The 21,736-nt window shown below is 35.4% G+C and overlaps 1 protein-coding gene across 1 annotated transcript; it reads right to left on the bottom strand.

Moving 5' to 3' along the window:
• Positions 1-678: 678 nt before the first annotated feature.
• Positions 679-1,492, bottom strand: LOC112506026. The gene is made up of 2 exons (XM_025110055.1): positions 1,278-1,492; positions 679-1,057 (listed from the first exon to the last, which is right to left on the bottom strand). Exons 1-2 carry the CDS (start codon positions 1,490-1,492, stop codon positions 679-681), a joined length of 594 nt encoding a protein of 197 aa, XP_024965823.1.
• Between the last annotated feature and the right edge of the window lie 20,244 nt (positions 1,493-21,736).

The following is a 21,736-nucleotide window of genomic DNA, read 5'->3' as shown; positions in this document are numbered from 1 at the left end:
TGGCTTAAACCCTTAACGTGCAGCAAGATTTGAATACAACATTATGAATACTGGGACATGTAGTTTGAAATCTTCGTAGCAACGTCTAGGATGACCGTTAAGTACTTCATGAATAAATATGTTTCATGTGCGAGAAGATGTGCGGCAAGGCATATGTGTGCTATTCAATTTATGACTTATTATTATCCCTTTAATAGCTATTGCAGATGATAGTAGCCATTTGTTCTCCTCTTCCACCCAATTTATTTCATTATCATCATTCCAATCAGAGTCATCATTATCCATCCTATTAATAGATAAAAAAAATTCTAACATATAAAAAGGATAGATAATATCAAATGCCATACATAATGTCAAAAGATAATACATGATACGAAACCAGGGGAAAATATAATATCACAATATTAAACGATAATATCAAACATCATAAATTAAAAAGGATAGATAATATGAAATGGGGAAAACATGATATGAATCGTTCTTCCATAAGTAACTTAAGAAACTCCATCCTTGCCATGTGTGTCTTTGGAACCATAAAATTTTCACGAACTTGCTTTTTTAGGAAGATGCGTAATGCTTGGCTACACATCTTTGAACTTCTTCAAATCTTGTAAAACATGTCACAATGTCCATGCATTATTGTGTCGTTGGTGAGGAATTATCCTGTGATGAAAAAGTTTATGTGTTTCGTGATGATAGTACCTCCAATACGTTATCTAGTTTATCCTCAAATGAAGAAGTTACAGAAGATTTTCTCTTGGTTGAACGGGTAGGAGCGACATTATTCGACTTCTTCCTTTTACTCGAACTACTTTGAGGGAAAAGATGTTTATCATCGTCGCCTAAATTCACTTCATCACTATCTCCTTTCCCGTCATGATCTTCTTCATCTTCAACATTAGTTGGACCGCTATTGTAGTGACATTCAACGGGAGCCTTAGGCTTATCTCCAACATCAACGGAATTCTGAAATAAAGGCTCATAATACACTTGATAAATTTCCAAATTAACGTCCCTAAACTTGGCAAGATCTTTATCACCCTGTGTGTTAGTGACTCTTCTTAGCAAATTTCACTATGAAATCATAAAAAAGTAATAGAAAACAAAAGAATATATATAAAATAGTAAGTATTACCTTTATGTTTTCGTCCCACCACTCTTGTCATGCAACAATTGTCTTTCTCACAGGATCCCATCCAATGCCAGATTCAATCCTCATTAAACGATCATACAACTTCCATTCTTTCTTCATAGTGTCCCATTTGTTTTTAAGTTACTTCTTGTCAAAAGATTTTCTTGTCCATTCCTTAATCTTCTTCTCTATGTTTCCCCACCCAAGCTTATTGAAGTGGCTACCAGGTCTATTCCCATTTTTAACCTCATTCATGCACAAATCAATGAACACCATAAAYGTAGTAGTATCCCAAACAAGTATTGGATTATTCTTTTTAGATGTATCACTAGAAACAACGTTAGCATTGTTCGCTTCCATTACCTGAATAACAAAGTTAATAAGAAGACCACTAATGGTAAACTAGCTGTAAACATGAATTTCAAGAGTTCCCCTGTCAAGTTTTTTCCCTGTTATGTCTTTACCAATGACTAACTTATATAACAGTACTCCTTTGAGAGTCTCTTCTGATTGTTAAAAAGGAAATGTCTTTGAACCCTCCTCCTTGGCTTTATGAGGGTTAGGGCGAGAAATCCTTGTAGATTATCAGTAACGGTAGTGCTTTATGACTGGAAGGGGAAGAATTCAAGTCATGGAAACAAAGGCATGGGAGATGCAAAACTGGTGTTGCTATAGCTTTCAGCTAAACAGCTCTTGGATTATAATCTAGACAGCTTTATAATGTGTGTATATTCATTAGAAGAATTTTTTTATATCTTTTGTGAAAGTGCTTGGTGGGTATCTCTTCAAATAATGGTACAAGGCTTTGAAATGTTTACACGCCTTAAGTTGACTTCAGAAAGGTTGCGACCATCTAATTTTAGAATTGAAGCTGTTGTTGTTGGTGATGCAACTGCTGTACTCAGCTGACCCTAAAATGGCTCGAATTAGTGACAAGTTGATCGAGGTTTTCATGGTTGACAAACCTAATCCTATTGATTGGAGAAGGTTGTTAGCTTTTAGCAAGGAATGGAACACTATTCAACCTTATTTCTTTGAAAGATGCCAAGATCGGGTAGATAAAGAAGATGAATTTTAAGAGTTTACCGAATGCTTTATGATGTAGTATATATTCGATAACTTTGATGTTATTACAAAGTGTCTTGCTCCCCGAATTATATATTCTTTCTAAACATTATGACAACTTGATCTTGGTCTATTATATTGTTAAGTCCACAGTGATCACTTTGAATTGACTAAATTACATCTTCAACTCAAAAATCTAAACCCTACTGATTCATTACAAGCTCCAATCAATGGCAATATATCAAATAAATCTACATATCTCAGGATCATACTAGGATTTGTACAGTTAACTTCAGTATTTAAAATTTACAAAAGATTCGTGGATTTCTTAACTTTCATCTTCAATTATTTTATACTACTCGCACACTTTTCCCTACTGATTCATTACAAGTACCAATCAGTGACAATATATGAAATAAATCTGCATATCTGAGGATCATACCATGATTTGCACAATTAACTTCAGTATTCCAAAATTTACACAAGATTCGAGGATTTCTTAACTTTTAAGGTTATCGACAATGGTAACCTTAAATCCTTGATTTAGAAGTTACACAACTGTGTGTGTCCCTAATGAATTCAGCACCTCCACAGTATAAAAATGGCAAAAAAATTCGACAGATAACAACCACAAGATTGTCGCTTGAAAGAAAAAACAAACTCGCAGAAATTTAATCACTAGCCTCAAAATACGGGGAAGATCGATCTCTGTTGTGAAGAGAGTGGTTCGTATATGTTGTGAGACGGATCTAGATTCACAAGCGGTATTGTGTGGTGTGCTTCGATCGATCCCTGTTGAGATTCAGAGCCACAGATCGAGATCGATCTCTGGTTCGTATTTGGAGGAAGAGAAAGATCGATCTCAGATTCGTAACCGGAGGAAGAGAAAAATCGATCTCTGGTTCATATCTGGAGGAAGATGATCGATGTTCGTATCTGGAGGGTGTTAACAGGGTTAAAATGGTAAACCAATAAAAGTTGATTTTCATACCGGTTTGGTACCGGTATAAACAGTTTTTTTTACCTATCAAAACACTAGAAATAGCTTATCACCGATGCCAGACCAAAATAAATCAAAAAACACCCTAAATAAGCAATCTCAAATGCCCCCTAATTTTCCTGTCTTTTAAATATATATATTTTTTTTACTTTGGTGGATTCTTTTAGGCTGAAGCTGTTTATTTTCATGAGATTATTCAACTTATAATTGTCGTACTTGCAAGTTTTAAATATTTCCATGTGTTCTTTCTGATCTTATTTTCTCTTTTCATTGACGTGGAATACGGGCTCAGGGTACATTCATGAAGATCCCTTGAAGTTAGCTTATAGTGTCTTTTGTTTTTTCAGGTGTAATGCCAAAATTTTCATTTTAATGCATCACAGTGATTTCCTCTCTCTTATTCTTTCCGAGACCAATTCCGAAGTTCATCTTCTGAGGTTGCTTCCCTTTGTCTTCTATAACAGCGTCTTGTTAGATGCCATGGCGACTTTTCCCCCTCTCTTGGATGAAGATTACCAACAAACAAAGAGGTGATTAAAACTCGAATTCTTCATATTCATGTGTTCTTTTGAAGTTTTACTACTCAAGTGGGCTTATTCTGATTGGATTCTGTTTCATGATATGGGTTCGGGTCTTGTGATGATTTTAGGTTCTTTGTATTTATATTCACGATGGATTAGGGTCGCGGGTATGAGTCTGCTCTACCTTAAATTTGGTTCTTTGCATCCCAAGTTCAAGGATTTTTGCATTATATCGATGATACTTATTAATAAATCGCTACCCTTTCCTCACTTGACTGATTTGGGTTGAGTTTAGTTGTTCAAGATTTTGGAAGGAATGTTACATTCTTGGTTTACTTATCATCATGTCTCTATTTTCACTTTTCTAATTCCATAATTACATTTGTTCGTGAACATGTTAATTTTATAGCTTCAATATCTTAATCACTGCTTTTGGCTCTGGCTCTTCGATTGCAAATAAAACATGGAGGTTTTGGACATTCCAAGATATTTATGAAAGCAACTGAGGCTGCCAAGATATGGTATATTTCATAGTTGAACATGTTTTCATGATTCCAAATATGGATGATGCATATTGTTTTCTTTTATCAAATATAAGTTTTCAGGTGTTGGTGGTGTGGTTTAAAAAAACTATTGATCATTAATCTGTAAGTTCAATTTCTCTAGATGACTTGAGACATTTTTGGTCTTTTTGACTTGTAGTCAACCGATTGACCCAACTGCCATATTTTTGTTTTGTTCTTAAAATTGTCTACTGGTTTCTTTTGTTATGTTTATGTGAAATGGGTAATAAAAAACGAAACTTTTTTGTGTTTGAATTTTGATTTTTAGATGTGTTTTATTTTTTTCTTGAAGGTGTTCGTCGATGTTCTTTGGTGGTATCCGGTTTTCTACAAAACGATCAATCCTTTCTTCTGTTAAAGGACTAAACGGAAATGTGTGTTTGCTGTCCTTTAAAGAATACTGAATTTTTTTCAAGTAAGGGGTCGTTTACCAAATACTCACTCGGTAAGCACTTACCAACAAAATTTAACTATGTTATTTACTTACTGAGTAAGATTTTAGTCCATCAAAACGACATCTCATGCAACAATTTACCCGGTAAGTGTTTACCGTGGTAAGAGTCGTAACCTTCACTTACCGGGCAAGATTTTTGAACCTTGTCTCGCTTGGTCCTTACCATATTCATCTCGTAAGGTAATGTGACTTTGTAAGCTCTTACCCGAGTAAGGGTTTGGTAAACGGCCCTTAAGTTCTCCAAGAACCATACTGTTAATGCAATCATGAGTATTATCTACTGAAATCCTCTTCATGAATATTATCTTAATAAATTTTCTAGCATGTTTAATGCAATCTCAGTTACATATCGTCTGAGCTGGTTCCAATTCAATATGGTGGGCTTAACAGAGAAGGTGAACAAAATTTCAACATCGATGATTATATAACAAAGGAATACGAATTGAAGATAGTATATATGTTAGAAAAAAATGCATGTGATATATCACGGTCCTTAGGCTTATTATTAACCTCCGTATAATTTGGTTCTTGTGACTCAATTATCTCAGGTTTCCTTATCATCTAGAATGGAACAAAACAGCACATTTCCATTCTCAAGGAGGGAAAAAAATATTCTTGGTGCTTTAGTATTATCATTGTAACTGTGACATGCATCCGCTGAGCTGACTAGCTTTTAGGCATGATCTACGTGTGAAACATGTGCTGTTTTATATTGAACTTGGGGGCTTACCGGGTCTGCATAACGAGGACTGAGAATCTTACCCGGCACGAGGCATGACAAACGCCGAAAATCTTACCCTGTAAATGAGGGTGGTAACTCATACTCTGATAGCGCTTACCGAGTAAGATTGTTGTCTATTATGTCATTTTAATGGCCAATAGTCTTACCTTGCAAGATAAGTAAGAGTAGTGGCTCTTATTCGTGTTCAATGCCTGCTTGACTAGCTCAAAAGGAGCTTACTGTAACTCAAACCATTCAGCCTTTTCATCGAAACAGGCCAAGTCTTCATTTGTAAAATGTTCGATGTAGGCTTGGGCCTTTCGTTCGGACCTGTTGGGCACCCAGTAAGGGTGCGTTTGGTTCGTAGAATGGAATTCGATGGAATTGGAATTCATCACATGAATTTGACTTTTAAGGAATGAAATAAAATTTGATGGAATTTGACCATGCTTTGTGATTGCGTTTGGTTGCATGGAATTGAAATGAAATTCTCAACGGATTAGAATTTTTTTTTTGGTTCACGGAATTCAACTTTGGAATCAGAATTAAATATCAACAAATGACCTTTTTATGATTTTTGAATAACGGAATTGGACTAGTGATATCGATAGCTAGTTATCTTGAATCGATTCCTTGATTACATATGTTGTCTATCGATCTCGTATAGATGGAGAAATTACGAGAGAGCGAGAGCGTATCAGATGGAGATCGAACCAAAGATCAGTTAGATGAGATGGTAGACGCAACGTTGAATGAATTTGGATTAGGGAAGGAACTTGTTGGAAAGGAATTGAAATCCGAGGATATTGCCGTGGAATGTAAAATCTGTGAGTGAAGGAATTTATTGGAATTGAAAGGATTCATCAGTTTTATTCAATGAAATAAACATTGTATTTGGAATTTGGACATTCCAATTCCATCTAAATCCATGAACCAAACAGCCCCTAAGTGCTTACCTGATAAGTAATCGCAAGTTTAATTAGGTTGATTGCTTTGAACTATGTCTGTTTTGATGTTGATCGCATAAAGATTTAAATATACATTTTGAATTTTGTTAGTAAAATGCTGCGGTAATTTTGGGAGACTAATGTTTCTATTCTTGGCAGCAACTACTACTTTTTACGCAGACATCGTCGCAATGTTGGAAATTGAAGGAGGATATTTGTAATTATCATTTATAGATGGGGGATATGTTTTTGACTTAGTTTTTGTATTTATAATGACATACAGTAGCTGCAGATCACATAAAGGAGTTGCAATTCATGTACATTGTATTTAAACAGGGGTGTTTGGGATTGCTTATTTGAAACAATTTATGTTTTTCTACAAAAGTGTTTATCAAATTATTACAAGTAAGAATGATTTTACTTCTTCAAAAATTTCTTATTACCGGTTTGGCACCGGTATAAGCTGTTTATTCAAACACTCAAAAGTGTTTATTACCGATACAACATCGGAATAAGCTAATAAGTTGTTTTTATAAGCAATCCCAAACACCGGTTTCGTATTTAGTTATTTTCTGATTTTGTTATATACAATACTACTTAGAGAAGTAAGTGAAACAAAGAGGCTTCAAGTTCTGCATCATGTTCCCCTCTTTAGGCATCATTATGCTCTTTTTGTTTCACCTTTTCTCAAAATCCCAGCACCCAAAAGAATCAACCTATCAAAGACTTTCATAGAAACAAACTTTTAACATTCTACACACTACTTTATTAGGATATGTTGGGTTTGTTTAGTTTTTCGAATCCATTTGATCACATATCATTGTAATGCCTGCCTTCTTAAGCCATAAATGTTTGTGCTTTATTTGTTAATTAGAAGTTGCATAACTACTAACCACATTCATTTTAACTTTATATACCATCCCATTTGTAATTTAGAGCCAGAGAAAAATCATAAAAATAAAATCGAGATAGACGAAAAACAAAATGAACCAAAAATAGGATTTGGTCTAACACGTAAACGCAAACATTTTTAAAAATACAAACTTGTAAAAACATTAAATCAAGAATATTACTAATGTAACCTATTTCTCCGGCAGCACTTATGGATGCCAAAAGGGCTCACTCTGGCCTTACATCTGGGCTCCAGGTCACTCGAGATTAACAAAATTAATGTTTCGATTCTTTGAAAATAAAAGTTTTTAACACAACAAAATAAAATACATCAAACATAAATATTTTATTTAAAGATTATAATACAAAAAACAAGGGAAGATCCTCCTTCTAATACAAGTATGCAACTATATATATATATATATATATATAGAGAGAGAGAGAGAGAGAGAGAGGGATGAGTTCAAATGAAAACTTATTTTTCATTGTAAACAAGAAGACAAATCTTGGTCTTTGATTAAAATTTAGAAAACTAATCAATATTAAAACATAAAAAAGTTAATTAAGAAGTGATTAAGGGCAAAAATGTAAGTTAGAATTTAAGCCTATGATGTTTGATTTTTTATTTTCTTTTTTAATTAAAAAACTTTTATCCCCTTAAATTTTAAATTAAATTATCTAAAAAAATAATTAATATTTTAATCAAACAAATTAAATTGAAAAATCGAGCATTTCATTCTTTTCAATATGACATCTATCTCGGTATATATATATATATATATATATATATTTATGTTTTTAACGTTTTTTACGTCAAATAATATATCTGTGTAATATTCATTATGAATTTATGTGCGTTCATATGTTTACAACAACTCTTTAATATTCATATATTAGTATGATATTCATCACGAATATGCAACTTACTATAATATTCATCATGAATAGTTATGTATTTTCATGTGTATTCAACAAATCTTCAGTATTCATACCTTATAATGACATTCAACACCAATATACATCTTCACTATAACATTCATCATTAATATAAATAGTATTCATCATGAATATATATATATATATATATGGGCTGGTTCAAATACTAACCCAAACTATTGTGCAAACTATGCTAACCGATCTTGATTGTTCATTTTCTCATCAAACGGTCCTTATTAAATGAGACTACAAAAATAATCATTTAATTAATGCATTAAATGAGATGTCTATGAACAACAGTTCAAAGGGTAATTTTGTAAAAAAATCGCATCACATCGTGAACCTATATTATTCAGACGATTTCGTAACCTCCAATTAACTACGAAACTGCCAATCTATACGATCAATAGTGTATATCATTAGCAAAAAATCTGGTTCATAATATTCATCAAAACGATGGATGATTTTGGCGAAATGCATACAAGTTTGGATGTGTGAACCTAATGAACATCACACACACGCAACACGCAACACTTCACAAATACATACAAGTTTGGATTTGTGAACCTAGTGAACATCAACAATATGACATAAAACAGTAACGAATCCCAACGTCTACATCTGTGTTATTTGTGCTGATTTGATATATGTTAATATATGTGTGTCTGTGCACAAATGTCTTAATGCATTCTAGTATGAAAAATGTAATCGCTATGTGTGTGATCAAGTAATATAGCACAGTGAACATAATGAACAACTCTTATATAAGCATGATATGATTTGTGTTATATGACATAAAACAGTAACAAAACTAAAACTATTATTACACATAGATAATTAAAAAGAGCAACAAAGATGTGAATTTACTGAAATTGAAAACTTAGTGAAGAATGTATATTGTTTGCCATCCCGAAGTCAAATCTTTAATGAACATAATGAACAGCCCCTATGTAGTTAGTCTTCAAAACTAAAACTATTATTACAAAAAGTAGATAATTAAATAGAGCAAGAAGGATGTGGATTTACTAAAATTCAAAACTTAGTGAAGAATGTATATTGTTTGTCATCCCGAACTCAAATCTTTAATATAGGCGTGTTCACATTAGCGTGTTCATAGCTATCGTATGTTCATATTGGGACACTTATTGATTATTTTCTTCACTTTCGGAATTCGAATTCCGAATGTAACTTATTGATTATTTTCTTCACTTTCGGAATTCGAATTCCGAATGTATTCACAGACGCTTTTAGCTTTTTCATTCTCATTGTCGTCGATCCGTTTTACTCTATGATTATCCATATTACTCGGACTATAACGAAATCTTTACAAAAGAGACTTTTTTCAAATTTACAATATCAAAACCATTATAGGAAGAATAAATGTAAAATTCAGTAAGAGGAACACATGTGAAACTTAATGTCATTATTACATRAAGATCAATTAGTGATATTTTAAGATTTGTAACTCCCAATTAAAATATTTGGGAGTTACWTAAGAATGATAAATTACCTAAATACCCTTACAATTAATATGTGAGTTACATTTGAACCTAACTAAAAGATGAAACATGATTGGTTGATATTGGTTAGCATAGTTTGCACAATAGTTTTGGTTAGTATTTGAACCAACCTATATATATATATATATATATATATATTCACGTGTATAAAATAAATTTTTAGTATACATGCATCAATATGATACATACTATTCATCATGGATATACATGCAACTTATCATGAATATTTATATATGTTCACGTGTATATAACAATTTTTCAACACTCATATATCAGTATGATATTCGTGATGAATATACATTTTCACTGTAACATTCATCATGAATTACATACTATTTATCATGAATATTTACGTATGATCACTTATATACAATAACTCTCTAGTATTTATATTAGTATGATATTTATGATAAGTACTAATTTTCACCATAATATTCGTCATGCATATACATATTCTTAATCATGAATATACTACAGTTTCACTTCTACATACTTTATTTTTCTTTATTGGGTTCTCGATTGATCCGGATGAATTCCTGGCTCGTCTCGATAGATTTCTCGATCCATCTCAAATAAAGGTTAAAAGTGGTAGATTATTGTTTTACACAAACAAACACATAATAAATTAATCAATAGGTCCTCAATCAGTCTCCATGAAAAAATAAGGTGTTATGTTATGATTTTAACACAACCACACACCAAATCAATGAATGGGTGCTTGATTAGTCTTGATTGGTTTCAATTGGTGTCAATCGGTCCCAATGGGTAGTGGATCGATCTTGATGTGTTCTTGATTGGTCTCAATAGATCCCTAATCCATCTCGATAAAAGCTGGATGAGTATCCTATGGTTTCACACACACACACACACAAATAATAAATTAATCGATAGATGCTCGATGGAAAATAAAGGCGGTAGGTTATTGTTTAAGACACATAAACTGTTGGTCCCAGTTGGATCTACTAGAGTTTAGAGGTAACAGTTTGTAGAAAGGGGGATAAATACAAATATAACAGCTTTAACTTTAAAAAAAACTTATATTGATAAAGAAGATCAATACAAGTTTTTACAGATTGTTTGCGGAAAATGTAAGATAGAGAACTTATCTAAACAATCAAAGAAACACACAAATTATAGATAGTAAGAAGAAAAGAATTGCTACAATAAATAGGTTAAGAGGTATTATGGTCTTTACTTGTTACATTGGAAGTCTTTCTCTTAGATAGAGAGTTAGAGGGAAGAGTATCTTCTTGGATAAGATCTTTAAAGCAAGGAAGCTTGGAAATAGGTTAGAGAAGAGAACTGAGAAGAAAGAACTACTCAACTATTTATACCCATTGCATTAAATGCAATTAAGAAGGTACAAAACACGTGACAAGTTTCAAGAGATGAACTTGTCCTTTGTTGCATATATACAATCTTTTGGCCATATATGAACAGTCTTCTTCCATAAAGTAGGTAAGCACGTTTGGAGACAATATAATGACTCTGTATAGTACTTTACATTGAAAGGTATGGGTTTGTCCTTTATGCGTAGAAGGACAAGACAAAAACTAATCTTCTTCAACAAGATTCATTTGATTGCTGACACTGGAATGATGCTGAAGGTTTCATCAGTGTTCGTTGAATCGTGAGTAGATTTCACAGTTGTGTAGATGAGCTTGTTATCACTAAAAACCGCTTCAGATCACGAACTTGCTAGTCTATATCTTCAGCTTCCATCTTTGATATCACTGAAGGATCTGTGGTGTGAGTTTTGTCTTCATGAAGGATACTTGTCTCTAAAAGAATTACAGTACATGTTCAGCGATCACTGAACAGACTCATTGATGATTGATGAAGGTGAATACAAATATAGTACACTTCGTACGATTGAAATGGGTCATCATCAAATCATTGAGAGAGAGGATCAACAATCTCCCCCATTTGATGATGACAAAGCAACAGAAAAAAAATTTCTTAAGGTACAATAGTAAGGAAAAGGTACTAGTAAAATACTTGTCTCTTTTAATTGTTTTGGGATCTTTTCCAGTGGTACAATTTACTATAAAAATTTACTTTAATTGTAAAAGATTATAAAGAAAGAATAAATTTACACAATTTTAATAATTGAATACTGAAAACATATTCACTGACTAGAAAGGTGTCAGCGGATGTAAGACATAAATAAGAACTCATAAGTAGTTGCCCCATATATTCTTTTTAAGGATTTTTTTTCAGTGAACCAATCATTTACTAAAATATTTTACAAGGGAAAACATTACAATGATTACAATCAGTTTTGGTAGACTTAAAACATAAAGGTTATATACTGAAAGAAAAGATAAGAAATACAAGATATTACAAGACTGAAAGGACATCTAATCTAGATTGCTGAATTTGATGTAGTTAGTGACATCTTCTTCTAACATCTTGCATCTGATAATTTCCTTTAGAATCCTACGATCCATCATCTCTCCAAATAGATCATTATTCATCCATGTCCTTAGATATTCTAAGTGATCTATAGAGCAGAGATGGAACTCAGATACTCATTGAAACCTGTATTGACCATCATAAACATAAGTCCATATTCAGGTTTCACATGCACTATGTTGGGTATATAAGGACCCTTCTCAGGCAGTGACAGATTCAACATTGAGATATCTAGTTTCTTTCTGTACTTGAGGAGTTCATCCAGTGAGAATTTTGTCTCATGTTTGTTCTTGTGGGATGGTCCATTTCAGGTTCAGAAAGGTTCTTTCTTCGAGAGGGATTCTTTGGCAAAGGAGGAACCTCGATGATCTTTGACACCTTGTTGAATAATTAATTTAGAACTTCTTCAATGTAAGGCTTGTGCTTGAATTTGGATCTCTAGATATCCCGTCGAATCTCGAGCCATTCGTAGAAGCCATACTGACTGAGGAAGAAGGGATACTCAGTAACAACATGTTTGTTCTCTCGAAAAATGACATTATGACTAGCTAAGCACCATCTTTCACATGATCAATGATAGTGACATTTGTGATTTTGTGTAGGCTCCTCCTCATCTCGATCCTTTCTCTGCACCAGTTGAGGTCATCATCCTTCAGGTTCAACACTCGTTAATGTTCACGTTCAGCTTCTACTAATAGTTGAGCTTGAGCATTGAGCGGATCTTTCCTCTTGAATTTACCTTCTTCAAGTTCTCGATGAGCTAGAGCCTTGGCTACTCTAAGATGTCTTTGAGTTATTATTGATGTTTCTTCAACTCTTGTTCAGTAGAGAGGGATTCTTTACGTTCAGCTTTTGAAAGAAAATCAAACTTACCACATCCAGAGGTACGAAGAGGAATTTTTATTCTAGGTATTAGAGTGTTGGCTTCACCATCGTCTTCATCGTCTTCTAAGGTTTCAAAATATGGGAGATCGGTTGAGAGACTAGGAGGGTTTGTTGCAGAGAGACATAGAAAGATGGGGGTAGAAGTTTCAGTTTCTGAGGAAGGAGGTACAAACCTGGAGATGAATATGTCCTCAGATGAACTGATAGCCCTTAGAACAAGGGTAAGATTGTCTTCAACCACTCATTTTCCTTTGTTATTGGAGGGTGTTGGTTCCCTGATGATTTTTCCCCCTAGGAAGCAGGTTTCTAGATGGAGATTCCTTTTGCTTGTTGTCTTCGGATGACTTGGATGCAAAAATCATCATTGTCGTCATCATCATCATCATCGTCACCACCAAGATCAATGCCGACATTTGGAAGTTGAGGTTGAGAATCCTCATCATCGTCAGCTTCTTCATCATCATCTTCAGCACCAGCATTTGGCAATACATAGGTGGATGGATAAAGGTCTTAATGGTCAGCAACAACAACAACAATAGCAATAACCATGGCAACATCATCACTGATGGCATCATCATCATTGATAAATTCAGAGATAGGTTCCTTGGCATCCTCAGCAGTAAGATTCAGAGCATCTACTGGAGGGTTTGGAGATCTTCATTCGAAGCATCTTTAGCCGTCTCCTTGTTATTCTCCCAATCTGTATCTTTTCCCCCTATTTGCCATCATCAATATTAGACCCTGGGAGAGAAAGGCGAGAGCTAAGGTCTTCAAGTTTGTGCTCTACGAAGGAGATAGCTTCAGCTTGAAGAAGGTTGAAGGCAGCAACCCGGTCCAGATGTTGATGATCAGCATCTCTGAAGGTAGGTTCAGGGACGGGTGCTAGTTGCTGAAGGAGTTGGAAGATTTGTTGAGGACGCTCATCATGTCTGGTGAGATGTGATAACCGGGTCTTGGTTATGCACTTGAGGTAATTGTTATGTGATTACCTGATTATGTGATCACGTGAATATCAGATTAATTGCTTTAATTAATCATGTGAATACATGCTTACATGAGATTAATATGTGAGTGTGTGTATATTTTTCATATATGAAATGATGGTAAGAAAATATGCATATATGTATGCATGTTATATGGGAATATGCATGAAAATGTATATGTATGCATGTGTATGCATGAAGAGTTGATATTACTTGAGTATGCAAGTATGCATGGTTTGCATATATGGTTATTATGTGTATGCATGGAGTTAAAATAATTTTATATTCTTCTTCTTCTTTGTTGAATCGCCTTCCTTTTTAAGGAAGGGGTATATAAATGAGAAAGTTTAGCAAATGTGAGTCTTCTGCCATTTTTTGTTAAGATATAAAGTGTGAGCATTTCAGAGAGAATTCTTACCATAATTGGAAAAAATTGAGGATTTGGGAATTGAAGTAGAATCAGTTTACGGTCATATTATCATCTTTCAAAAATTTGAATCTTTCTTTGAGGTGAGTTTTTATTACATACAAATAACTCATTTAATCTTTCATGATACTGGTTTTACATACAAATTGTTGTTGTTGTATGAATTTCGAGTTTATGTTCTTGACACATTCATTGACCGATAAAGAACGGGTAATCAGACAAGTACTATCCGATGTGAGCTCCTCACCGGCAAAGCCTTGGCCAGTGAAGAATTTGATGACTGTAAGTGTTGAGGTCTCTTATCAGACATAGCTTTGTCTGATAAGGACTCTTCACCGGACATGGTATTGTCTGGTTAATTACTCATCGCTCAATGTACATATGGATTTAATGTTTAATACTCAAGTATTGACCGGTGAACAATTGGTGTCCGATGAGGGTGTGTCCGGACACTTGGTGTCCGATATGGGTGTGTCCGGTTAAAAGTTGTCCGGCTGATGATGTCCAGATAAGAGTTGATCGATGAAGGGGCATTGGCCCAAAACTTGTGTTATTCAATGATGGTAATTCATAAAAATATTGTTTAATCAGTTTTAAACTATTTCATACTGCAAAAAGGGCATTTTGTATCTTTTAAATAAGAATTGTTAACTGGGAAAAGATACTTATATTCCTTTCAAGACGTGTGTGACACAAGTATGTTTTGAAAGAAATATTTATTTGAGAAATGTTTCTCCAGGATGTATGTGACATATCTGGCATGAAACTATGTTTTAAATGTTTCTCCAGGACGTTTGTGACCTAAGTCTGTTCTGGCATGAAACTATGTTTTAAATGTTTCTCCAAGACATGTGTGATATAAGTCTATTCTGGCATGAAACTATGTTTTAAATGTTACTTCCGAACGTGTGTGACGTAAGTCTGTTCTGCTATGGAACTAGGTTTCTTCAGAACGTGTGTGACGTAAGTTTGTTCTAATATGAAACCATGTTTTGAGGTGGAAATAAGGGTGCCATATCAAGGAGAGGTGTACCTATGGATATAAGGGTGACAATTGTGGGTATGATTAATATTATAACTCTTGTTGTTATCACCATAAGACGTGATAATTCTAAATCAACATTTCTCTGTGACTTGATGACTTAGAGGTATTGCTCTTATTGAAATAATAACGTTGATGTTATTGAGAAGGTGAAAATGATTTATATATCCAGGAGCATTAATTACCCATGATTTCAAATGGTTTTGATGAAACCTGAATAAGTATTTGAGAAGACACATAGGTGCTTTGGTTGATCTTCTAAATGTACCAAAGGACCTCTGGTGGCATGGAAAATCTTCTAATGTATTTCAGGAATTTTCTAACCCAGAGGCTCTATGTCAGGAAAGATTCTGTGTCCAAGCATTTTGTTTGACCTCTATGCCTTAGCTCCATATCTGAGCTCTGTCTTTTAAAATAACCTTTTATAAGTCAATCCTTTTAAATATTTCTTAAATGAGGTAAGGAACCAGAGGAGCTCTGGTTATAATATTATTATACTCTTCTTTAAAAATCAAATGCTGGTCTCTTGGACTAGAGACTCTGGTCGTCTAGAGGGTCTGGTTGAGTTTAGACTGGTTTTATTTGGGATCAGTATAAAAACTCTAATCAACTAGAGGGACTGGTTTAAGAGAAGAGCACTGCTCTATAAGAGCCAGAGGGCTCTGACCTTAAGAGACAGAGGAGCTCTGGCCCGTTAAGCCGAAGGAGCTCTTGCCCGTTAAGCCAAAGGAGTTTTATGACTTTGTGTTTCGTAATGAGATGCAGATTTCAAGGAATGTGTTTATGTCCTATGAGAATATGTTTGTTTTACAATTTGAGTAACAAGAATATTTGAATCCTTTTGCTAGAACTTGTTTATTTATTCGTAAATTATGTTTTAAACAACATTTGGTGATCTTCACCTTGTAATTGCAAAGAAAGGATTTTCTCATTAGACCTTCCGGCCTAACCCTCATTTTGTATTTTGAAAAGTGCATTGCAGGAACAACGGGGTCTCGGGATATTAAGGGGAAAGGGAATATGATTATTTTTCTTATGTGTTTATCTGTCTTTTGAAGATCAACCAGTTGTCTGTTATATTTTAAAGATACATGTTGACATACATGTGATAGTACATGGATATTCTTTTGGAATTTTCCAGTTGTAAATTCTGTATATATTGAATCCTTGTATTAGTGGGACCTTTGTGGTGTAAATTGTATTTCATTTATATGAAGTACATGGTATATGCAAATAAGTGGAAGTTGGGGAGTTACATGAGCTCAGCCTGAACTATATCAGCTTTGTTGGAGAGTGCAACGACAACTTTAGTGTTGGCTTGAACTTCAGTCTTCATAGCATTCAACATCACTTTGACTTCACGCACCTCAACTTGGACAACAGAGAGGCCGTGATTCAGATCTTCCTTAAAGGGCATTGCCTTGTGCATCTCATCCATTTTATCTAAGACGGTGACAACAGTAGGCAACAATAGCTTGACATCCTCAGCCATGTCATAGGCTTTAGCCTCGATGACTGGGGGTTCATTCTCCAAAGGACATGTAAACGACAGAGAACATTGAGCATAAGAAGGCTCAGGGTTAGTAACTAAGAAATAAAGGGAGGTTTGGTGTATACCTGAGGGTTCACTAGCGATATTTGAAAGATTACCGCTTGGCATCTCAAATGTGCTATCTTGAGGATCAGCAACATCTATCTGAGGTGCTTTGAGGGGAGAAATCTCAGGTCCTGTGGTAATGGCTTCACCAATGGTGTGGACAACCACCATTGGATCATCAACACATGTTACAAAGTCCAAAGAAGGAGGGGATGAGAGAATGGCTAAGAAGATTTGTGGAGGATCAGCAGTGGCTATGTTGGTATCCACATATTCAGTGATTTGAGTCACTGAAGTGGTTTGGGTAGGAGCCACAGATGTGACACCAATAGAAGAGATTGCTGAAGAGCTTTGGGGGGTTTCAGCAGGTGCCTCGGGAGTAAGAAGAATTTCAATAGTTGAGACCTATTCAGAGGTCTCAGCTAGTTGGATAGCTTCCCTTTTTTGGCTTTCTTAGCCCTCTTTGAGAGACTAAGAGGGGCTTCTGATGGTGTTCTCTTGCGAGAAGATGAGGTTGTAGTGGCCGAGATAGATTGAAGGGTGTTTTCCACAGTCTTAGCACTGAAGAAGTAGAAGAAGAGGTAGGAGGAGGAGGAGGAGCAATGCTATTCTCAGCACGGAGCGAATAAGCCAATATCTGAAGACTTTGTCTTGTAATCAAGAATCCTTGATCTAAGCCGACAGATAGGGAGGTCATTCTCAGTGAGGTACCAAGTACTAAGGATCATGGCAAGAATCCCACCAAGGAACATGGTGTAAGGGACCACCTTCTCACGCTGACGCTTGTTCAACTTCAGTACCAGATCATTGAAAATCAGCTTGGCGAAGTTGAAGTTGATTTCTCTGTTTACTTAGAAACCAATGTTCAATGCCACTTTTGAAGCTTGATTTGGTCCACTTGTCTTTCCACCCATGCACTAAATAAAGTGTGAAAACAGGTATTGCCAGACTGCAGACATCATTTTCTTCTCAATCTTCGTCAGCGGCTTGTTGAGGTTATAGTTGGAGTCCTTCTTCAGAGGCCAATTGTAGCCAACATCATCCATAATTTTGACGATATGGTCAATGTCTGGATCTCTGGCATAGGGAACAAATTTGGGGAGGCGGAGAGCAGTTCTAACGTTTGAGAAAGCCGAAACTGACTTTCATCTGGTTGATCTCACAGAATATCTGAACGATGTCGTTCCCGTTCATGTCAGTCATGTTCTTGGCCTTAGTAGTGTACAAAAATGCCTGAGTATGTCCTTCACCATCACTGGTTCGAAGGTTAGAGCATAGTCGATAACACTGTTCTTCAGAAATTTGGCAGCATCTGCAAACTGAGGTTTGTCTGTAGGTATGTCGAGAAGAGCCACATGGTTGTTTATGTTGAATGTGCAGTCTTCTAGGGCAAAGTTAACATTTTGAGCAGCAGCCATTTCTGTAAAAGAAGAATAACAGAAAGAAGTATAATCATGCACAAATTAAGGTTAAAAAGCATTTTAGGACAAAGTTTGAAGAAGAAACTTTCTTTTGAAAAACCATAAAAAGATTAGGGTTTTTAGATATTAGGTTAAAATCAAGATGAAGAATGATTTCTATTTAAAAGAAAGAAAGACGTTCTTAAATAACATCCAAAAAACAAGTTACAAACGTGTTTCAGGAAAGAAAGAGTAGAAACATGGTTTGAAGATTTCTGGGAGTTCTTGTTTGCACAAAGTGAGAGAGAGAGAGAGAGAGAGAGAGATTATCTGTGTAAGCGTAAAGAGAAATATGAGAGAAGAGAGAAAAATGACGCTTCGAAGATATGTGCAATGATGAATTTCTTTGCATGTCATTTTACTCAAGGGTTCAGTGATAGAAGGAAACACTAAAACATCTCTTTTAAAACATTTTGATCACTAGATAAGAAAAGATTCAGTGATTCTTTTAGGATTTTAGAAAAAAAATTAAGTATACATACCTTAAAGAGAAAGATGCATTTACTCAAAACTTCAGTGATAGAATAAGAAACACTGAATCATTTCACTTACGTATCACTAAATATTGCTTAAAGTTGAAGGAAATAGTCGTCAGTGTTCAACATTCCAAGTTCGTTGATTAACATATTAATCTTGTTTCATCAAGAGGCTTTGTAAACAGATTAGCAAGTTGGTACTACGTGGGTACGAAGTGAAGTTCCATATTACCATTCATAACATGATCTATGAGAAAATAATATTTGATCTCAATATGTTTGGTCTTGGAGTAAAGTACAGAGTTATTTGCAATTGCAATGGCACTAGTGCTATCGCAGTAGATAGGAATCTTAGAGAGCTGAAGATCATAATCGTTGAGCTGGTTTTTCATCCAAAGGATTTGGGCACAACAACTTCCAATAGCAACATATCCAGCCTTAGCAAATGATGTGGACACTAAATTTTGCTTCTTACTTGTCCAGCTCACCAACTTTCCACTTGGAAACTGACATCCTACAATGGTGCTTTTCCTATCAATCTTGCAACCTGCAAAATCACTATCCGCATAACCAATTAGGTCGAAACCTGAGTGTTGATCCCAGATCTCTCAATAACACTAATAATCTAGTTAATAATAACCAAATTATTGTGATTTTATGAACAAAGTGATGAACACTCAAGAATGAATTATAAACAATTAAGAACAATCTTGAGCGTCAAAGATTTCACTTTATAAATATGAAAAACGTAAAAGCAACTTAAGCGACTCTTTTTACAATAGGCCTAATTACCTATTTATACTAATCAGCTAATAAGAAGATAACTATCTAATGAGACCTTTTAGTTAATCTTCTATTAACAGATAACGTTTATCTACTCTATTGATAACCTTTACTATTAGAGATAAACTTGAAGTCTAGCTGTCAACATGTCATCTCCAGCTGTCATTCATGATGTGATGAATCACCTTATCTTTAAATCTTCATCGTATGCTTCTGGATGATTTGCTGGAGAATTCTCTAAGTGTTGATGACCAGAGGATCGATGAGGATGCTCTTTCCATCACATCCTAGATCGTCCATCAGTCCTCTGGTTGTACTCCAGACTTAGCCGTTTCTGCCTTGATGTCTTCATCGGTCTTCTGGTTCTTCATCACTTATTGTTTTTCATTAGTTTTTATATTATGAATTATGGGGTTTAACAATCTCCCCCTAAGTAATGAAAAGACAAACATATGCTAATCTAGAAACATTTGTGATAAACAGAGACTAATCTAATTGAAAGACATCAGATTCCAAATTTTTATTGGATGATGAAATTCATACAGTACTGGAATCAAAATACATCAAGGCAAAACAAAAATACAACTCATCACGAGCTACCTGAATATATCTCTCTGAAGCGCATGAGCAGTCTTCGATATCCGATGACTGTCGATATCTCATGAATGAGTCGACTCCCTTCTTCTCTTGGCACGTAGTGTCTGCCCAGTCTCTCTCGAATGACTTTCTGAAACCATTCAAGTGTATCCGATGAATACTTGAAGGCCTCAGTCAGTCTAAAGTACTTTTTAACCCCAAACTCATTCTTGTAAACAAGTCCAAGTTCGGGTTGAGTTAGAACTGAGGCAGATCGTATCTCATGCAGGCCTTGGAAGTCTTCGTTTAGAGGGGCGCAAGAGAGTCTTTCATTGCCTAGCTGAAGAGCTATTTCAAAATCGCTCTTACCTCTGTGGTTCACCAGGGTTTCCATCGTCTTTACCACCGCTTGGTTTGCCATTCCATATCAGATGTCGTGGTCTTGCCTCTGAGCCGTATATGCATATAACTCAATCAAGTCATATGGGTTGAGGTTAATGAGGTCGTTCTTGTTGAATACGCAAACTAGCCCATATGCTCTCTCCACAGTGAACTCGATGTATCGGATGGCTCGGTTGGCAAATGTCATTATTTTCATATCAAGTCTTATCTCTACATTCGAGAAGACAGCCTGAGGTGCTTGAGTGGTCTGTCTAATGAATCTATGGTGTAAGAGGTCCATTGACTCAGGCGATAAGATTAAAGGATTGATAGTCAAATTGTCATCGCGGTCTTGGTATAGATATTGATGGATGTTCTCTAGCAAAATTGGTTTCCTGGGCGGAAAATCAGGACGTCTCCTCATTGACTTCATGCTCTGTATTATTTCGTCAACCAAGCTCTAAGGAGGTTGCCTTGAGGAAGAGGGAGTACCCGTATGCACCACGGGTGTTTGGGTTAAGGGATGTGTATAGGTTGGTGTCGGTTCAGGTTGGGTTGGTTGGGATTCATTTGGTTCGGCTTAGTTGGTTTCTAGTGCATGGGATTCGGTTGGGGTTTGTGGTTGTTGGGGTGATGAAGGTTGAAGTATCATTGGTTTTGGTTGTGTGGATAAGGTGAAGGGTTGAGTGGTGCGAGGTGTTGGTGAAGGGGTTAAGGGTAGGTTTGATGTGGGTGTTGAAGGAAGAGGTTGGTTAAGTTGTGTTGGTGGGGTAATAGGTTCTTCATCGGTTGAAGAGCTCAACACGATGGGCTCTTGGGTTGCAACAAAGGGAACTTGTATATGTACATCTTCAGAGGGCAGAGCCTCTGGTTCCCTTACCTGGGTTCCATCTGTTGAGGGTGGTGGTTGTGGTGATGGTGATGGTGGTACAGCAGACTCGGTTTGTTATGCAGACGCGGC

The sequence above is a fragment of the Cynara cardunculus genome, assembly GCF_001531365.2.
Source record: "Cynara cardunculus var. scolymus isolate 2C chromosome LG 2, CcrdV1, whole genome shotgun sequence".
Classification (NCBI taxonomy): domain Eukaryota; kingdom Viridiplantae; phylum Streptophyta; class Magnoliopsida; order Asterales; family Asteraceae; genus Cynara; species Cynara cardunculus.
The sequence above is the reverse complement of the archived record's forward strand: the minus strand, read 5'-3'. Positions and strand labels throughout refer to the sequence as shown.